Raw genomic sequence first — 21,667 nt, forward strand, 5'->3', positions numbered from 1 at the left:
AGAGCATTTACTATTCTTTTGTGGGGAAACGAGTGAGTTAATACTCCCAACGGAAGCCCTATTTTCTGAAGAAAACCATCACACTCTTGGAGTGTTAATAACACTCGATGTTATTTTTTGGTCCAAAGTAGTCTAGGAAAAGCCAAGTGCACTTAAAACTGATGGGGGTTGGGGGATGCACTGGAGCTTGTAACCGAAAGAGCAGTGCAGAATCACACACAAGAGATTACTTACTGTCTTTCAGGTCTGTGGTAGCAATAACAAAAGGGAAATAAACAATACTACAAACAGTATGCAAGTTCTAGCCTTCCAAGTCAGTGACTTTCATTTTTATGTATCCTGATATCAATTACTCATTGATTATATTTAATTACATTTCTTTTTTTTAATGGGGGGGGAGGAGAGAGAGAGAGAGACACCAGAGCACTGTTTAGCTCTGGCTTATGGTGGTGCTTGGAATTGAAGAGTCTCAAACATAAAAGTCTTTTGCAGAACTATTATGCTATCTCCCCAGTCCACATTTGACTACATTTTAAAATGCTTAGTCCATTATCTATTTAACTCTTGTTGTAATACACAAATACTTCCCCCCTCCCCTTTTTATCATCAGAGTTATTGCTGGTGCTCTGTGCCTGCAAAATTCCACTACACCCAGTGAGCTCTTCTTTATTTTTAAAATAGATGTTGAGAGAAAGAGAGAGGAGAGACATTACAGCACTACTTTTCCTATAAAATGCTCCTCTGTAGTGGCCAGGGGCTCAAACCCTGGTCCTTAAGCATGCTAAAGCATTAGCTTTATGAGGTAAGATCTCTCGTAGTCCCTTGTTGTTGTTGTTGTATTTTAAAGATGATTAAGTTGACATGTATTTTACTTACCTAAAATAGGGAGTAAAACTGGATAATTGTATGGCATCACAAAGAGGTTTACACAAGTTAAAGTCATACTGGCTTTTAAATAACCAAATGGGTATCCGAGCTCATTATATTTTCCACTGCTAGTAACAAATACCTGGGAAGAACATGAAGCAACGCAATTAATAAATACGTAAGACCAAACTCACAAAAATTTCTACAGCAAACACTATGGCCTGATTTAATTATGATATAAAACTGCACAGCCTGTGGTTGTTTCAAAACAAGTCATGCTAAATAAGAGTGCTCAGACTGCAATTATTTATTTATGAATCATGTTAGAAATAAACTGCATTATGTGATATTCATGTAGAGACTACAGACTTCATCACCAAGAAAACCTAAATATTTACTTGGTCAGCTTAATGATAAAGAAGGCTCAACTATCATTAAAAGATAAGCAGTCAGTTAAAATGAACTGACTTCTCACAGGGGAGACTTTCGGGGGAAAAAAAGAACACGATCCCAAGTCTACAGCATTCGCTTATAAACACAAAGCCAATTCAAAGGATTATATGAATATTCCTCCTGTACAATCAAGTCTGGCTCTATTTCCCTTTGATGCCCCTCCACCACTTTCTACATTTCACAAATATCTATTAAGTAATGTATTATAAGCCAGGCACTGGTGCTAGTTATTCTTCAGCAGGGAGATGTTTTGATTCAATATGGAAGTCATTTTCTTTTGTGAATGAAGTTGGCAGATCAAACAGTCAATACAGATAAAACTCTTAATCTTTATTCCATAGGACTATCATCTTATTTCTTCCTCATATTACCAACTTAGTATCTAATATGTCAGCCTCTATACATTGTGTTGGCATCCGCTCTATGTTCTGTGGTCACTCTTTGGCTCAGTTTAAAATATATATATAATTTTAGGAATCGAGATGGCTTTTCTCAATTTTTCAGCAGTATCTTATCAGGTAAAAATTTAGCCCCGATGCTGAACAGAGTTGATTTACTATGCTAACTCTTTGTACCAGCAACATCACCTAACTGTTCACTCGATTCTTGCCATATTTAGTTATAGCTAAGCAGTCTTTCCTATGTAGTTTATGATTCCAGAAAGCAATGAGTTCTGCTAAAGCATGACCCAGCAAATAAATTCCATGCCTTAATTTGAGTCTTAATAAAAATAGATAATTCTAACAAAACAGGTTTGATTTTCCCCCATCTCTTAAATGTGCATATCAGAAGATGGAAAAAATCATAAGGCACCAAAAGCTAACATACATCAAGAGTGGGTACTATTTGTTCCTCTCTCACTTCAAATTTTCTTTCCTTCCTTCCTTCCTTCCTTCCTTCCTTCCTTCCTTCCCATAAGCACTCTGAATTTTTCCAAATTCCTGATCACCCACAGATTAGTAGAATTTGAAGATTCAAAGGGATCATTAGAGATCATCTAGTTCAGAGTGAGTATCTGGTCCAAGACCATGTAGTTGGTGGCAGAGCCAGGATAGAATTAAGTCTTTGTTAAGGTTTTGTTGTATTTCTTGGCTCCTGGTTCATCTTACTCTTTTTTACCCTTGTTAATTCACTATATTAAAACTACTCAAACTAAAGTAGCATAAAGAACAGGAAAAAATCTGTGGTAGGGGGTTGGTCAGTAGGGCACTAGGTTAAGGGCTCATAGAAGGAAGTGTAACGACCCTGAGCCCAATTAGAGCCCCCACCTGCAGGGAGGGGGTTGCTTCACAAGAGGTGAAGCAGGTCTGCAGGTATCTATCTTTGTCTCCCCCTCTCTCTTCCCTTCCTCTCTCTATTTCTCTCTACCTTATCCAATAAAAAATGGGGGTGGGGAAGATGGCCACCAGGAGCAGTGGATTTGTAATGCCAACACTGAGCTTCTGCAATAACCCTGGAGGAGAAAGAGGGAGAGGGGGAGGGAGAGAGAAAGAGAGAGAGAGACAGAGACAGAGAGAGAGAAAGAAACATAGAAAGATCTGTGGTTTATCTGAGGGGTAGTGCAGGAAGCAAGAACAGGATTTAAGTCTCTTTGGGGGAGATTTACAAGACATGCTATACAGAGAAGAGAGAATACTATGGGATGTTGGGGGGTGACAAAAGAATAATTTGCAGGGCTGGGAAGTGGCACATCCAAGTTGAGTGCACATGTTACAATGCACAAGGACCCAGTTCAAGCCCTCTCTCTCCACCAGCAGGGGGAAGCTTCATGAGCAATGAAGCAGTACTGAAATATTTTCTCTTTCTCTCTCTCTCTCTCCATCTCTGTTCCTCTCAATTTCTGTTTCTTCCAATAAATAAGTAAAATACTTTTCTAAAAGTATAAGTTGCAGTTGTATTTCCAATTATTTTTCAGCTCGTAAGTTCAAACTTCTTCTCTTGCTTTTAAGTTATCATCCTATAATATATCACTATATTTCTAGTACATTTTGGTAAATTTTATTGAAATGTAAACAGACATTTAAATAAGTCCATAAATTACAAGTATATAGCTCAATGAATGTTAGCAAAGTGTACGCACCTTTGAGACCAGCACCCAAGTCAAGAAATAGAGCAGAGGGTAGAGTAGACAGCACAATGGTTCTGAAAAGACTGTCATGGCTGAGGCTTCATGACCCCAGGTTCAATCCCCATCAACACCCTGAGTCAGAGCTAGAACAAAGTAGTGCTTTGGTCTCTCTCCCTACCCCTTCTCATACTATAATAATTTTTTAAAAGAAATAGAGCATAATCAGAAAAGCCTCCCTTATGGGCTTAAGGGATAGCACATCTGGTAGAGCACACACTTTGCAGTACTCCAGGGCCGTGGTTCAAACTTTGGCACTACATGGGAACACCACGCACCAGGGGAAGCTTGTGATGTTTCTACTCTCTCTGTCTCTCACTTGCTCTCTATTTCTGTCTGGGATTGAAAGAGGGCAAAGCCTGCTTAAAAAGTTAGCAGTGGAACTGTGCATGTGCAAAGCCTTGGCAGCAAAATAAAATAATCTAATATCTAAAAAATTTTTTTAAAGGGAACCCTGTTATGCCTTTACTACCCTGTATCCCCAAAAGAAACCACTATTGTCACTTCTAGCAGAACAAGTCACTTTGATCTCTTTTTGAATGTATATAGATTAGCATCATATAGTAATGGGACCTTTTGTCTGGTTTCTTTTGTACTATTGATGAGGCTGTTCTGTTTCTTGCTTTAAGCTTGTTTCTTTTTTTTCTACCCATTTTTTAGCATCTTTAGTGCATTCAAGTAGCTTGAAGACAACTAGTAGCAATAATCTCACATTTTCAGATGAAACAGATGGCAGTCTAAAAGAGTTCGTTGCATAAATAGAACCTAACAATTACTGATTGCTATATGGCACTGTAGTTTGAAATAGAATAAATAAAATAAGGAATAGGACTTCCTTATTATAACCAAATAAAAAGACTGCGTCTGTCATGTCTGGATTATTGCCAATTAAAATCCAAAGGTGACTCAATTAACCAATCAGCAAGCCCTTCTGCCTGAAGTCTGACATTTGACAAAGCTAACATATATGCATTTGCCTTGTGCATATGCCTCAGCCAAGTAAAATCCACACTACACAAACCAGTGTTTTTTGCACTACAGGAAGACTCTGATTACATTACAGAAAGTAGTGTCAGAGCTTATGGGAGTGTGTTTGCCAAAAATATCATGTATTTCAATCTGTCAAATTCACATTAATGGCTAAAAAAACCTTGCTTCAATTTTAGATGCCACAGCTGAAGAGAATCACATATTTTCAGTTAGTGATTCTAACCCTGGTGTCCCTGAATGGAGGTGGGGGTGAGGGAGGGTGCTCCAATTCCTCAAAAGCACAGATTTCACTAGGTGCTACTGTGTTAAATGACAATCTAGATATACTATGACAATGATTCATTTCTGTCTGAAGTCATTAGCTTGAATCTGTGCTTACTTGATAGCTTTCGTGGGAAATATTATTAACAGACTCAACCTAATTATCCCCTCAGATTAATCTGTGAAACTTCTTAAACCAATTCCCAGGTCCCTGAATGGTCACAGAAATATCTGGATAACAGGTTAGGAAAAGTACCTGCCAGCAAGTATGGGGAGACTTTCGTTCCAGGATGTACTGAGTTAAAGGTGAAGGTTCAAGTTCATATTTATCAAAGGGAAGTTTGTCTATGACCATAGGTTCACAGTCTACACAGGAGAATCTCACAACAGGATGAGATGTTCGTGGAGGCTACAAAACAAGAGGGGGAAATAAAGTCTGTTAACAAGCAAGTGTTCATCTGTGACAATTCTGCACCCCCTGAGAATTTTGTTAAACCATATCCAAGATGCAGAGTAGAGTCTGGGGAAGGACAGCTCCAATCTCTTGAGTATAACCAGTGGCTTCCTTCCTTGGGGAAGGGAGTCAGGTTCTTAACATCTACTTTGGCACTGGAAAGAAGAAAGGTAAATTCTACCACTCATAAGTACAATTTCAGTGAAGTGAATTTGAGTATGTTTAAGAAGGCATTTTGATTTGCATGATACATCCTGGATTTTAGACTCATTCCCTTTGTATTGTGAGGTTCTGGACACCCCTGGGAAGAAGAAACCCACCAAGTTTCCTAATGAGGTAATGACAGAGCTGGAGCTACTAACAAATAAGATTAAAATGTATTATAGCATGAAAAGGATGAGCGAGAGAGAGAAAGGAAGAAAGAAAGAAAGGAAGGAAGGAAGGAAGGAAGGAAGGAAGGAAGGAAGGAAGGAAGGAAGGAAATAAATAAGCCAGTCAAAACTCCAGGGACCAGTTGGATCTTTTTTTTTTCCAGCTGAATTTTTTCACCATTTCATATATCCACATACTTGCCTTGAGCAGTTAGAGCTGGGGATTAGTGCCTGTGACTGGGCACCAGAGCAAACTGATGGAGCAGCAGTGTGTGTGTGTGTGTGTGTGTGTGTGTGTGTGTGTGTGTGTGTGTGTTCTGCACTTCACTGATTGGGCCAATTGTCTCTGTTAAGAGACATCATAGTGCTGGCGCTATGCACCATTTTTGATGTGCATGGTATACCAGAGACTCCAGCCTGGGTTGTGAGCATGACAAAGGAGGTGCCCTCCCACATGAGCTATCTCATTAGTCCCCAGAGCAGCCATCTATCTTAACCACAGGGGTAGTTTGTGGGAATGGAAAACAACAGAGAGAAAAAACAGTGGTGACAGTGGCACTAAGGAGCAATAGAGAGAGTTACCTAGGGTGAAAAGTGGCTCTGTCTGTTCTCACTGAGAGACCTGTAAGGCTGACAAGGATTTGATTAAAAAAAAAAATTTTGTCTCCTGTATAAATTGGAAAAAGAAAACATGCTCACTTGCCCCTATAACTTAGAAGTCTACAGGATATAATGACCCTCAAATGTGCTTTTAAGGCTAAAGGAATAGTAACAGAAGATAGGTGTAAATTACTTGCAGTTTCTCTTAGTCCAGTTGTTAATGTTAATTTGAATTCAACTTGAGAAATATTTCTATTAGCTTAAATCCTATAAAGAAGTCATAAAGACATAAGTGCGGAATGAAGCAAGTTTTAAGGGGCTGAAGACAACTGGACACTGATATTTGAAAAGATGGCATGTTGGAGATCTGAGGGAAAGAATTTTACTCTCTCCAATAGAAGGGGTTGAAGTATGTCCTCAGTCAGAAGCTGGTCAGTGGCATTCCTAGTTGAGCACACACATTACCATACTCAATGACCTTGAGTTCAAGACCCTTGTCCCCACCTGCAGAAGGGAAGCTTCATGAGTGATGAAGCAAGTCTTCAATTCTCTCTCCCCCCCCCAATTTCTCTAACCAATAAATAATAATGATTTAAAAAGGAAATGGCTCTTCAATCTTACATTCAGGCCTTGAATAGCCACTCCTCTGTGTCCCCTCCCTCCAAGAATCACATTGACTTTTTTTTTTTATATAGGCTGGGGAGAGGACAGTGAAGACAGGAAAATGAGGTAGATTTCCTATAGTTTTTGGTTACTTGATCATTGTCTCTTCCTCCCAAAAAGCCAATTTGTCTCATACAGCAAACAGCCATAATATCAAACCCTCTTACATCAAATGCAACAAAATGACGAGTATTTGCTTAGAGATCACTTAAATGTATTTTTATTACCTGTCATTGAAAGGGGCATTATCAAGGGGCACAAGCCAATTATTCCAAAAACATGAATAAGGTAGACTCACAGGTATCTAATGGCTCTCTAGGGGGAAGTAGATTTACTTCTGTTTTGACTATGCGTCTAGAGCCTGTTCAAGGTGCAAACTATATTCTCATTTCCAGTGGATGAACATGAAAATCAACATCAGTGCCTTTACACATGGTGTTTACCTTGTAAATCAAGACAACTGTTCTGAAAAAAAAAACTGCATTGTTAACTGCAGCAGCATCAAAAATAAGAATGCTTCAACATCCAATGAGGGCAGGTGAAGTAGCAAAGAGAAAGAAGAAGGAGACTAGCAGGACAGAAAGGCAGATGCTCCCTTGCTTTTAGGTACAAGCTAGACTTTTAGCAAGAGATAGAAGGTATGACTTAAAAGTCTCAGAGCTCTTTTATGTTTACAAATGATTATTAATTTAACATTGGCTTACAAACTCAGAGCTATTTTGAAAGGTTCACCATTATAAGAAAATTAGAACTCGTTTTTTTTTTCCCTCTGAGCCTGAAACTAGTATAGCTACAGGCCCTTTGAAATATAAGTAAAATATGCCTTCTGGCTATCTGCAAAATGGAGGACCCCCTCCAACACTTCATCTGCACTATTCCAGCCTTTAGGTCCATGATTGATCAACAACTTGTTTGGCTTTGTATGTTCACTCTCTTTTCAGCCACCAGGTTCCAGATGCTAAGATGATGCCAACCGGACTTCCCTGGACAGATGACCCCACCAATGTGTCCTGGAGCCTCACTTCCCCAGAGCCCCACCCTACTAGGGAAAGAGAGAGGCAGGCTGGGAGTATGGATCGACCAGGACCAGTCAACGCCCATGTTCAATGGAGAAGCAATTAAAAAAGTCAGACCTTCCACCTTCTGCATCCCACAATGACCTTGGGTCCATACTCCCAGAGGGTTAAAGAATAGGAAAGCTATTAGGGGAGGGGATGGGATACAGAGATCTGGTGGTGGGAACTGTGTGGAGTTGTACCCCTCTTATCCTATGGTTTTGTTAATGTCTCTTTTTAAAAATAAATTTAAATAAATTAAAAACAAAGAAAATTAGAACTCCAAAATAATGTCTACCTTTTTGTTTTATGACACTTACTAGTGAAGGTAAATTCTGATCTGGCCAGAAAGATTCTGGAATTGGCCAGTGTCCAACAGGAACACCCGTTTTGGAGTTAGGCCGTACATAAATGAGCTTATGACAGCTATGCCATGGCTGAACAGCATATGAATTGCTTAGCCTCACTGAATCCATAAATCCATCTAAAAGTTAAACACACAAGACAGACTATAGCATGAATTTCTTTTTACAACTGCTGATCTTCTTGCACAGTTTTTTAAAGCTGAAAACAAAGTAAGAAGAAACAGTGATTCATGAGAAATGGAAGAGAAAGTGTGATACGACTAGGGTTTTTGAGTGTCCTCTCTATTCACTCTTTTCATTGAATTGACCCAACCACCCTCAACTTTATCCTTAATCTACTCTCCAAATCTTCAGCTTTATGGAAGTACTAATGTAAAATAACCTTTGACTTTCCTGAGGTTTGGACAGTTATTTTTCCAAATGAGGCAAATGAAATTATTAATTCCCTGGTCTAGTTTTACATTTTTTTAGTCTAATTAACTAGGTCATAAATCCCTAAATATTCTTTCAAGCCCCTAGATGAAGCATTTTTTTTATTTACTGAACATTTAGACCCAATGCCCACAAAGACAAAATAAAAAACTATTCAAATCCAGTCAAAGGCAGAGGAATGTTGATAATACAACCTGTGTAGAGTTGGGGAGGGAATAAAAAGCAAATGCATCTAGTATATTGGATATAACTTGTCAGAAATCCTCTTTCCATCATCAACATTCTATAGAAACTGAACATTGTATAAGTGCTAAGATATACTCTGAATACATTTTAATTATTTGAACTAGTATATTACATCTCTCCCCCAAATAGGGAAATACAGCTACATAACTTTAAATGGGGTTATCCATTAGTCTAAATCATACTTGTAAAAGAGACAGTTAAATCATTTGAGTCTCAGTTTTCATAAATCAGAGGTTACAGGATATACTTATATAAGTGACTTTAATAACTTTAGACCATGGAGCTCTAGGAAACGCAGAGTAATGGCAACAGGGGACCCAAAGTCTCCCCCAAGGTTGAGCTCACAACTCTGGGAATATGCATTTTTCAATGGAGAGGGTCCTTAGCTTCCATCAAAATCTCAGAAGTTTAGGACCCTGAAACAAAGAGAAGTAGAGCTAGAAAGAAAATTTGGACTACTCACACACCAACAAAATCAACAGATTTTCAGCATGAAAAGTTCCCAGTTTGTATTAAGGTGGCTATGAAATGAGCAGTCAGTTGTTAGTAGCATATATGTCCTTTCTTTATAATTAACTTAATTGACGTAAAATAAGCTCTGAGATCTGGCTTCCATAGTAGTGTTCTTAAATTAGAGTCCAAGAAACTTCTGAGATTAAAAATGACTTGTGTGTCTGTAGCCTATGTTCATACTTCTAGGGAAAAGAGTCTTCATTTTTACAACAGCATCTAGAAGGGCCCTGAGAACTAAACAGCAAAAATGTCAGAAGCCAGAGCACCCACTGTTTCAGACAGAAATGAGTCTTAGAGTGCACACATTACCCTGCACAAGGACCCTGGTTCAAGTTCCTAGTCTCTACCTGCAGCAGAGAAACTTCTCAAGCAGTGGGGTAGAGGCACATGTCGCTCCTCTCTGTTTCTCTATACCTCTCTATTTCTCTCTGTCTCTCACTCTCCATCAGTGGAGGAAAAAAAAAAACAGCCAGAAATGGCTGCAACATTGAACAGGCATTGAACCTATCTGAAGCAGGGTAGGGAACATACAGTGTGCAGGCCATACCATTTGGCAACCACAGGCAGAATTTGGAATTCAGTAAATCTAAGAGCTTTTTTTATTTTCGTGGCAGCATTAAGTGCTATCTTCTAAGTTAATAATTTTGTATGACTCACAAATGATGTTATAAACATACAAATAACCCTTGGCAGAAATAAGGTCTTCCACCCTTGATCTAGAGGAAAGGAGAAAAAAATGACTGCCAGGAGCAGAACAGGTACCAAGCCCTAGCAATATACCTGGAGACAATAAATAAATGAATAAAAATGTGCAGATAAAATCAGATGAACACTGCAGCAAGACAGGAGTGTGTGTACTGATTGAGTGTGTGTGTGTGTGTGTGTGTGTGTGTGTGTGTGTGTGTGTGTGCATACTGAGAGAAATGAGAAGCAATAGCCTACTTCTATGAGAAAAATCTCGAAATACAAGTATGGATGGGGGGAGAAATCCTTTCCCGTGTACACACATAGCTCTACTTTCTATTTTGAGATGTGGAACTTAGCAAAAATCCTCAACTGAAAAAGGTTCTGCATTTTTTTTAAATGGTCAGAAAAATATTGCTATAGTGTCACAGAGAATGCTAACGCTTCCTAGAAAAAGAGTCACAATCTCTTGCTGACAGGTGGTAATAAGCAGAGATTTTATAAGCATAATTTAGCACCTTTGGTATTCATTAAGCCAAAAACCAGACTGCTAGTTGAGTACTGCTGCATAGTGGCTCTCATGACTAGAGAGGTGAGTTATTCAAGGTCATCCTGAGACAGAGATCAAAGAATATGAATTGGGTAGAGAAAAAGGACATTTTCTGTAGGAAGATTTAACAGTAAATTGCCAGAATTTGGTCACTTAACATGTATACTTAAGCAATGAGTGAAGAGTAGACCTTTGAGCAGATGTTTATAACTACTTGAGGCATGTGGACCATGAAGACTGTGTCTACTATGATTAGTTGGACTTCTTCCCAATCTCCTATGTGGATCATTCTCCTATATGCTGCTTAAGGGTAAAATAAATGTTATCTACCATACCGTCTCCAATAGAAAGTGGATCTGGTCCTGTTTTTTCAAAGTGAATAACTACACCACTCTGAACTTTTTGAACTAGAGATTCTAAACATTGATTCAACATCCTTTGTGTTTTAACACAGTAGGAGCGACCTATAATAGAAGGAAAAACAAATAGCACACGTTTGAGTAAGTAAAAGACTATTCAGTAACACAAGCATTTGAATACTGGCAGCAAATTTCATACTAACAGTGAGTTTGAGCAACAGAGTTAAAAACATTTGCAGGAAGACTCAATGTGATATTTAAGAACAATTACACTATTGCAGCCTTGTCTTCTTCCTTTAGAAAAATCAAAGGAAGGGGAGCCAGGAGGTAGCACACCTCATTAAATTAACACATTATAGTGCCCAAGGACCCAGGTTCAAGCCCCTGGTCCCCACCTGCAGGAGGAAAGCTTCACAAGTGTTGAAGTAGGATTGCAGGTCTCTTTCTGTCTCTTTCCTTCTCTACCTCACCTCCTCTCTCAATTCTCTTTGTCTCTATCCAATGGCAAATAAATAAGATGTTAAATAATATTGAGAAAAATTAAAGGGCCAGAGAGACAACTCACTGCCACACATGTAACCCAGGTTGGAGCCCTGGTGTCACATCAGAGATGCTGTGGCAACAGCAAAGCTTTAATGCTATGGTCTCTCTGTGTGTCTGCCTCTCTCTAAATGTAAAAAAAAAGGTGTCTCAGAGTGATAAAATTACACAAAGTGTAGGAAAGCTATCAGGGGAGGGGATGGCATACAGAGTTCTGGTGGTGGGAATTGTGTGGAGTTGTACCCCTCTTATCCTTTTTATGTAACTCTGGCGGTGGGTGTGGTGTGAAATTGTAGTTTTACAGATCATTAATAAATCAATAATAATCAAATATTAAAAAAAAGGTCGATACCTCCTGTGACTTCACACATCTGTGTGATGGCCGATTCATCACTCGGTACGCTCCCTAGTTGCTCTGGTTCAGTAGAAGCCAATCCAGGCAAACGCAACACCAGGGCAAATAACCTTTGATCCCAACGGAAAGGTTCTTTGGTTAGTTCACTTCCAGGCAGAGGAGAATTCAAAGGCAGATGAAGCTGATAAGGCAAAATTTGAAACGGCGCATCATAACAACCCATACAAAAACAAAGGAAGAGTGAACTTCTATTTCATCTAGTCCATAAGATGAAACAATCTTTTAAGTGCTTACAAAGATGGAAGATTTTATCAAACTTATCTGTAACTGGAAATGCTTGACTCCCACAGAAATAGCTGTACATTCTCTGCCATTTAAATGGGAAAAAAAAAAATGAAATCTCACCTCTTCTTGAATACCAGCAGTACTTGTTAACTTGTTTCCATCTGTGATGGTAATTAAAATAGATGGTTCTAAAAAAAAAGGATTTCTCCCCTAAAATACATTCAAAAAAAGTATTAGAGCCGTGTAAAATAATCAATTTGTATTTAAGCTTTTACATTTGCCTTGCCAGTGATTTCTCAACTGTATATTAAAATCTATCTGGATAAATAAGAAGGGACTGAAGTGGTTGGAAAACAAAAATAATTTCCTGAAGAGGTTATATTAGGATAAACTGAGGAATTATTATAACTAAGGAGTTACTCAAGCTATGACATTCAAATACCTTTCTCCCTCAGCTTTCTAAGAAATCACAAAAGAAACATTAGAGAAGTTAATGTTGTCTTCCTCTTATTCTAGAGTTTTCCACTGCACTGAGAGAAGCAGGGGGAATTAAAGACACAGAGTTCTCTTCAATTGTCTTGCTCTAATATTTCTAGCCAATTTACTCACCCCATTCTCTAATGTCTGATAATTTGATAGGTAGGCAATTCAAACTATTTTATGATCAAGATATTTACAAGATTCAAAGTATATTTAAAAGTCTGTATTTAAACAGTAGATGGATCTCCTTTGAAGGTGACAAAAAGTAGCAGAAAATTTGGTAACTATGCCCAATTTTTATTTCTTACCCCAAGTCACCAAAAGAAATTAGCTGTACTCACTCAATTTTTTTTTACCTGTCCATAATTGTCTATTCCAGATATTAGTCTATTGAGATTTAACAAATCAAATGAGGATCTTAGAGCCTGACCAAGAGTAGTCAGTCCAGAAGCCTGAAGATTTTTTAGTTCACTCATGAACGTTGCGTGATTTTCCTTCCAACCAGCCTGAAAACCAAACATTTGCAAAGAAATTCCTGATTATAAAATGAACAATACACACGACACAAAAACAAAACAAACAAAAAACACTGCAAAACAGCAAGTATAAAACCTCTATAAAATTAACAGTTCCTAACCTTATCAAAGTAAGGACTGCAAAAGCTGAATAAGGGCAAGAGACTTGGCATACTTTAATGATAGTGACTTTTTTAGTCACTATCAGGCTACCCCATCAGCTGGGGTGCTAGTCGGGGAGTCCTGAGATTCCCAAACAGACATGATGGGCCTAGACCTTGAATAGATCCCTCTCTCCATTGTTACCACTCATCTCTATCAGGAACAACACAACAGACCCATTTGTGGGCCCCCATAGGACCTTGCCCTCAACTTGGATCAATAATGGTAGAGAATGTTCCATCCTCCAAAGGGAGGATGGACAACATACTCTATCTTCCACTTGAGGAAGATGGGTACTGAAATTGCAGCAGCTTGGAATGTTCCTACACATGACCACAGAATGTGAGCTCAGATCTACAGGGATGCAGAGGTTCCATAGGCTCCTAAGCTGAATATGGGTCCCAGATCACATCAAATTGATGGGGTTTACAGTCAACAATATTTCTACACCTTTCCCATATTTGGGAGTTACTCTCTTCCCTGATCCAGCTTTCTGGTTCTTTTTCCAGCCATGATATCATCTCCCCAGACAATAACTTGGATCCACCTGCATATCAGATGTCAGACTCAGAAAAAAAAAGAAACTAGTATAGTCATAGGATCTTGGGAATATAACTAAAATAGGACTACTAGCTATCTACAAAACGGAGACCCTCCAACTCTTCATCTGAACTATTCCAGCCTTTAGATTCATGATTAGTCAACAATTTGGCAAGCAAACAACTCATTCATCCATTGTGTCTGTAGAGCTTTTGCTCAAAAGGTCCAAATTTTATTCAGGCCCATCCAAATCTAACCAGCCACCCCAGTAATTTACCTTAGTTTGAATTGGTGATCAGTGTGGAGTAAGTGGGAGAATAAGGAGCAGTTCTTTTTTTAAATATATTGTCCTTGACAGAGACAAATAGCTATTGAATGTCTAATCCACATAAAATTTTCAAACCAAAAGTCTTCCTCCCAAACAGCATTTTCACATTAAATGAGAGTAAAGGAAGAATGGGAGGAATAGAGCCAGCACTATTTGGAGATAGTTTTTCTGGCCTTCAAAAGACCCCCAAATCTAGAGAAATCTAGAAAGGGGCTAGAGAAATAGAAAACAAAACAAAAGTTATGACAAAGAAACAGTGCCCCCCTAAGTAAGCTTGACAGTTATGAACAAAGACCCAAAGAATCATGGTCAACTGCTAAGATGTTGTGATTGACAGGTTTGTAGAATAGGAGGAAAGGATCAGAACTGACCAATCGGCCATGACTATAAGAACGAAGGAAACGCAAACCGCGAAGAAGAAAAGTCAAAGGAAGATGACAGCTAACAGTAAGTTCCAGGGTAAACTAAAAGAGGGAACAAACTACACAGTTTGACACCTTGCTGGGACAGAAAGACACCAGAATGCTGATACTAGCTGGGAAGACAGCCTAACGGTTGTACAAAAGATTTATAAACCCGAGACTCTGAAGTCTCAGGTTCAACTCCGAGCACCTCCATATGCCAGAGTTGAGCAATTCTTTGTTCTCTCTCTGTCTTTCTGTCTCTTTGTATATTTCTCTATCTCTCTTTTATTAAAAAAAAACAAATTAATTTAAAAAATGCTGGTAGTCCTGAGGACAGCAATGTGTTGACATGAATGTTGGTCATGCCATGCCTGCTGATACAGCTGGACACTTGAAAGCAAGAGCAAACCATAGAGATAAGCGAAATGATCCCAATCTCCTGATTAGCTGCGGGTCTATTTCCATTATTCCAAAATTGTAGCAAACACTCCTTTCTAGTTCTGTGATCGCCAGAAATCATCTGGATTCAGCAGACAGGCGGAAAGGCAGAGAGGGTGACAGATGATTGCCCACATCCTACCAGCATTAACTGTATGCCCTTGAGCAAGCTTGTTAACATCTCAGGATCTAAGCTTCATTATCCAGAAAGGAAGAGGATATGATAAATAAGGACACATTAGAAGGTTGTGAGTGACAAATATCTTGGACAGCATCATTCACATTGACATCCAAGAGAGCGGTGCTTTCCATAGGGTCAACAGAACACAACCTACAAAACCAGGTAAGGCAAAGGTGGTTGGGCCATTCCAGTCAAATGGTCTAGGATTCTGTGAAGCTACAAATGTGCTTTTTAACAATTAGAACTTGGGCAAAGGAGACAGTATAATGGTAGCACACCAGGCTTTCATACTTGAGGTCAATTTCCTGTACTCTTAGTCTTTTTAATTTTTTGTTTACTTATTTATTATTGGATAGAAACAGAGAGAAACTGAGAAGGGAGGAGGAGATAGAGAGGGAAAGAGACAGAGAGACACCTGCAGCCCTGCTTCACCACTCGTGAAACTTTCCCCCTGCAGGTGGGGGACAGGGGATTGAACCCAGGTCTTTGTGCACTTTAATGTGAGCACATAACCAGATGTGCCACTACCTGGCCCCTCCCTGCACTTTATATGTCTGAAATGTGTGTGCTCCGACCTCTCTCTGGCATGAGAATCAATCAATAAAGTGGCTTTTAAAAATATCCCTGGGGATCGGGTGGTAGGTAGCAGAGTGGATTAAGCACAAATGGTGCAAAGCACAAGGACTGGCATAAGAATCCCGGTTCGAGCCCCTGGCTCCCCACCTGCAGGGGGGTCGATTCACAAGCGATGAAGCAGGTCTGCAGGTGTCTGTCTTTCTCTCCCCCTCTCTGTCTTCCCCTCCTCTCTCCATTTTTCTCTGTCCTGTCCAACCGCAACAACAGCAGTGGTAACAATAACAATAACAACAACGGGGCAACAAAGTGGGAAAAGTGGTCTTCAGGAGCATCAATTCGAACCCCAACAATAACCCTAGAGGCAAAAAAAAATCCCTAAGAGGGGTGGGGGAGGGAGTTGAGAAGATAGCATAATGGATATGCAGAAAGACTTTCAAGCCTGAGGCTCCAAAGTTCCAGATTCAATCCCAGGCACCAACATAAGCCAGAGCTGAGCAGTGCTCTGGTAAAAAATAACGTTTAAAAATATATATGCCGGGCGGGGGAGACAGCATAATGGTTATGCAAACAGACTCTCAAGCCTGAGGCTCCTAAGTCCCAGGTTCAATCCCCCGCACCACCATAAGCCTGAGCTGAGCAGTGCTCTGGTGTTTCTCTCTCTCTCTCTCTCTCTCTCTGCATCTCTCTCAAAAATAAAATTAATAAAAATATATATATATATATATGCCCAACATATCCTATACATCAAAGTATCTAAAGGTAAGACCTTTCCGTGTATTTCTTTGGCCAAATTGTGTATCTGATTTTAGTACCCAGGGAAAGTAGGACATCAGAATAATTCATCACATTCCCAAGGAAAATCTTGCTGAACTAGATAAATAAACTTCGCTTAAAAGAAAAGATAGAGAGGCAAGTGGTAGGGGAAGGTGTGAGAGGGCAAGGATGGGGGGGAAGGAGGAGGGAAAAGAAAGAAAAAATGAAAGAAAGAAAGAAAGAAAGAAAGAAAGAAAGGGAGGAAAGAAGGAAGGAAGAAAGGAAGGAAGGAAGGAGAGGGAGGGGGAGGGAGGAAAGGAAAGGAAATGGTGTCTGAGGAAGAAGAACCTGGAGAGCTTCTGAATATAAGCAAGTGTCATACATGGAAGATGTCCACTCACAGATGCAGTGAACTGTTATTATTAAAATATCTAAACTAAGATCTGATCTTCAAATGTGCTTGTTTCATTTGTCCTTAAATTACCTGTCTCCAGATATGAAAATATAAGAAATAAACTTTGGGGGGGACAGGCAGTGATGCACCAGGTTGAGCACACATGCTACCATGAGGAAGGGCCTGGGTTTGAGCCCCTGCTTCCCACCTACAGAGGTGATGCTTCATGAGCAGTGGAAGCTGATCTACAGGTGTCTCACTGACTTTCTCCTCTATCTCCCCCTTGCCTCTCAATTTCTCTGTCCTATTTTTTTTAAAAAAAGAGGGAGTCAGGCGGTAGCACAGTGGGTTAAGAGTAGATGTCGCAAAGCACAAGGACGGGTGAAAGGATCCTGGTTCCAGCCCCCGGCTCCCCACCTGCAGGGAGTCACTTCACAGGAAGTGAAGCAGGTCTGCAGGTGTCTGTCTTTCTCTCCCCCTCTCTGTCTTCCCCTCCTCTCTCCATTTCTCTCTGTCCTATCTAACAACGACAACATCAATAACAACAACAACAACAGTAACTACAACAATAAAACAAGGGCAACAAAAGGGAATAAATAAATATATAATTTTTTTTAAAAAAGAAAGAAAAGAAAAATCGGCTTCCACTGGGAGTGGTGGATACATCATGCAGGCTCCTAGCCTGGTGGAAATTTAAAAAGGGAGAGGAGGAGGAAAGAAAGTAACTGTTATCTTCTCACTGTGAAGCATTAACATGAAAATTTTATTTTATAAAATTAACGCAGGACCAGGTGGTAGTGTACCTGGCTGAGCACACATGTTACAAAGCACAATCACTGGGGTTCAAGCCCTTGTTCCCCACTCGCACAAAAGAGGTTTCAGGAGTGGTGGAGCAGTTGCATGTATTTCTTTGCCTCTCTCCCTCTCTATCTCCCTCTGTATCTCCCCCTACCCTCTCCATTTCTCTGTCTCTATCCAATTAAAAATAAAGTTTAAAAATTTAAATGAAGTTTTTAAATCAAATGCTATATAATAAAAAGGAAGGATTATGATTTACATTGTACTCATCATCGCCTTCCATGACTTACACTGGGCTTAGGTCCTAATAAATTCACTGTAAGATGACAGTACTGTAAGTCAATACTGCAGTTACTAGAACTAACCTTCTGAACAAAGTAACGTAGCACAGCCAACTTATAAAGGTACCCAGAACACTTGCTTTAGCCTTTAATTTGGAAAAATCATCTAACACAAACTCTATTTCACAGTACACCAAGTCCTTACTTAATATAATAATAATAATAATAATAATAATAATAATTTTCCCTTTGGGGTAAAAGAAAAAGGTATACAATAGGGGGCAAGGGAATAACATCATTTCTTTTATTTATTCATTTTTTTTTATGAGCGTGCTTTATTATGTTGGGGAAAATGCTACAGGTTGAGGGGACAGAGAAAGCAGCCCTTGCAAACTTCTGCCACAAAAAAAGAAAGGAAGGAAGGAAGGAAGGAAGGAAGGAAGGAATTAATAAGGAAGGAAGGAGGAAGGGAGGGAGGGAGGGAGGGAAGGAAAGAAGGAAGGATGGATGTAGTTATGGAGGCTGAAAGAACAAGGAATCAGAGAGTGGGGGAAGGTCTCTCACAGAAGAGGGGATATTTGAGTAAGCCTAAAGGCATTAAGAGAAGGATGGGAGACTCCTCACACTAGGATGAGGAGTGGAGGGAGCAGGTCAAGGAAAGGGAGCAGAGCTCATCAAAGGCAGGGACTTTCTGGGCACAGAGCAGAGGCAAGACCCACCGACACCCCCAGGCTCTGATTAAAATGCTTTGCACATCATACTCAGTAGTTTGGATCATATCTACTGTCCTTGGGAACCCCTTGAGGTTTTTAATTAGGGGAGTGGCACATTATCAGATCTTCATCTTAGCAAGATCCTTCTTCTGGGAGTTGGAGAATAAATTGTAGAGTAGGAGAGAGGCTGAAACTTGAGGCTGGAAAACTGGTTTGAAGAATGCTATGCTTGCTCATGAGAAAAGTAATGAAAGCTGGGGCTAGGGCAGTGGGGATAGAGAGAAGACTGTAGATTAAAGAAGCATTTCAGAGGAGTCCCAAGGACTTAGTTGTTAGTTAGAAGGGGGGAGGGGCAGGACCATACATTAGGCTGACGTTTCTGGACTAGGCAAACCTGTGAATAGTGGGGTCCTTCACCCCAAACTCTCCTTTGGAGTTAGTCCACTTAGCAATCTTACTTGCAAACTATAAATACATAATGGCAGCTGTAGTTAAAATACTGAATTCTTGAGAGCTACATTGTCCAAAGCATGACTACAGACAAATGACTTGGTTAAGACCGGGCCTAAGACTTGGGTGGCACTTCAGAAAGCACCCTTAGTCACAAGCCAATGAACTGGAAGCTGTTAGACTGCAAGAAAGAAGCAACAGGGACCAGGTGGTGGCAAACTGGGTTAAATGCAAATGTTCTCCCATGCCCAGGGGACCTGGGTTCAAGTTCCTGGTCTCCACCTACAGGTGGAAAACTTCAGGAGCAATGAGGCAGTGATGCAGGTGTCTCTCTCTTTCCCTCTCTACCTCCCATACCTCTTGATTTCTCTCTATATATCCAATAAATAAGTAAAATATTTTAAAATAACAGTAATAGAAAGAGAAAGAAGCAATGCCCAAATTAAAAGAATATGCTTCTTTGAGGTCTTTGGGTAATAGCTGTGACAATGAAGTAGACATATTACCATCCTTTTATTATCTACATATCAATATTCTGCTTTGTCTTACAAATGACTAAAGGTCTCCTTCCTAATTCCCTGCAGGGTATTGCTAATCCTGCCAGGTGAACCCCTAACAAAAGTTGCTGGGGCGGTCCATTCCACTCCCGGCCCCCTTTGCCTTACTCCACCCCTTTCCTAACCATGTACGGTATTGTCAAGCCACTTCCATTTCTGTTTTGTCTTTTCCATGACCCGACCTGGGGGAGAGCAGGCATGCAGACAGAGAGGCTGACCCCGGCCATTGCGGTTGGCGCCAAGTGGCTTAACCAGGTGTGCTACCACACGACTCTGGGACGCTCGGATGAATAAAGATTTGTATTGCTTTGCCGCCACAAGCTTAGTTCCTGGGTCATCTCCCCCTCTCGCGATGCTAGCCCGACAACTGGGGCTCCATGCCTGTATAATGCCACCATTCCCAATAGTGATTTCCCCCTTTTCTTACTTTTTAATAGAGAGTGAAAGACAGATACGGGGGAGAGAGAAAAGAAGAACACTTATAACGCTGCTCCATTGCTCATGGAGCTTTCCCCCAGCAGGTGGGGGCCAGGGGGTTGAACCCAGGGTCCTTGAACATGGTGACATGTGCAATCTACCCAGTGATCCACCACCTAGCCCCTAAATAGATAAATCTTGTTAAAAAAAATAAGTAGGGAGTTGGGCGGTGGCGCAGTGGGTTAAGCGCACAATGCGCGAAGCACAAGGACCAGTGTAAGGATCCTGGTTGGAGCCCCACCCCACTCTCCACCCGCAAGGAAGTCACTTGACAAGCGGTGAAGCAGGTCTACAGGTGTCTATCTTTCTCTGCCCCTCCTCTCTCCATTTCTCTCTGTTCTATTCAACAACGATGACATCAACATTTTGTGTATGGCTGGGATGACACACTGTAGAGGAAGAGATATATTGTAGAGGAGCTGGAGTGTAAGCAGGAGACCTTAGCCTTGGGTAAGCGGACACTAGACTCACTGTGAACTCCAAGGTTAGGGGGGAGAGGTAAGGGGCAGGGAGACAGAAACAACATCAAGGCAGCATCTCAGACTGACAGCAACAGATAGGACAAAAGGGACAAATATACAGCAGGAAAAGGTAGTCAGGTCCGAGGAACCCAGGGCCCAAATATGGGTAGAAATGGAGGGGTAGGGCAGAGAAACATTTTAAACCAGCAGGGCATGACAGACACACCATGAACCTAAAGGACAGCGACTAAAAGATGATTAAAGGGGTGGGGGTAGATAGCAGAATGGTTCTGCAAAAGACTTTCATGCTGGGGGTCCGGTGATGGCACACTGGTTTAAGCACAAATAGTACAAAGCTCAAGGATCTGTGCAAGGATCCTGGTTTGAGTCTCAGGCTCCCCACCTACAGGGGGGTAGTCACTTCCCAAGTGGTGAGGCAGGTCTTCCCCTCTCTATCTCCTCTCCTCTCTCAATTTATCTTCGTCCTATCCAATAAAATGTAAAAAAAAAAAAAAAAAAGGCTGCCAGGAGCAGTGGATTCGTAGTGTAGGCACAAAGCCCCAGCAATAATCCTGGAAGCAAAAAAGACTTTCATGCCTGAAGCTCTGAGATCCCAGGCTCAATTCCCAGCACCACCATAAGCCACAGCTGAACAATGCTCAGGTCTTTGCCTCTCTCTCTCTCTCTCCTCTCTTTCTCTCATCTCTCTCTCTCCTTAAATAAGATATATATATGTGTGTGTGAGTGTGTGTGTGTGTGTGAGAGAGAGAGAGAGAGAGAGAGAGAGACAGAGAGAGAGTTGTAAGCCTGACAGATCTAAAGAACAGAGGATCAGAGGATGGTGGTGTACCTGGTTAAGTGCTCACATTACAGTGTGCAAGGGTCCAGGATTCAAGCCCCTGGTCCACATCTGCAGGGGGGAAGCTTCACAAGTGATGAAGCAGGGCTGCAAGTGTCTCTCACTATCTCCTCCTCCCCTATCAATTTTTCT

At 40.6% G+C, this 21,667-nt stretch overlaps 1 protein-coding gene across 3 annotated transcripts in view; it reads right to left on the reverse strand.

The window, feature by feature from the left end:
* The window catches only part of LOC103127103 (integrator complex subunit 6-like), a 63,803-nt gene that overhangs the window by 5,505 nt on the left and 36,631 nt on the right, over window positions 1–21,667 (reverse strand). Inside the window, exons 3-9 of one of the 3 annotated variants that reach the window (XM_060183071.1) lie at window positions 13,005–13,154; window positions 12,289–12,378; window positions 11,881–12,064; window positions 10,965–11,093; window positions 8,160–8,323; window positions 4,953–5,105; window positions 877–1,009 (exon numbers count right to left, since the gene is read on the reverse strand). In XM_060183071.1, the coding sequence (XP_060039054.1) occupies window positions 877–1,009; window positions 4,953–5,105; window positions 8,160–8,323; window positions 10,965–11,093; window positions 11,881–12,064; window positions 12,289–12,378; window positions 13,005–13,154 (1,003 nt within the window). Of the gene's footprint in view, window positions 1–876; window positions 1,010–4,952; window positions 5,106–8,159; window positions 8,324–10,964; window positions 11,094–11,880; window positions 12,065–12,288; window positions 12,379–13,004; window positions 13,155–21,667 lie in introns of those variants that run through there. The other 2 variants (XR_009547528.1, XR_009547529.1) reach the window with 2 other exon arrangements.

Source organism: Erinaceus europaeus, chromosome X (assembly GCF_950295315.1).
Source record: "Erinaceus europaeus chromosome X, mEriEur2.1, whole genome shotgun sequence".
Taxonomy (NCBI): domain Eukaryota; kingdom Metazoa; phylum Chordata; class Mammalia; order Eulipotyphla; family Erinaceidae; genus Erinaceus; species Erinaceus europaeus.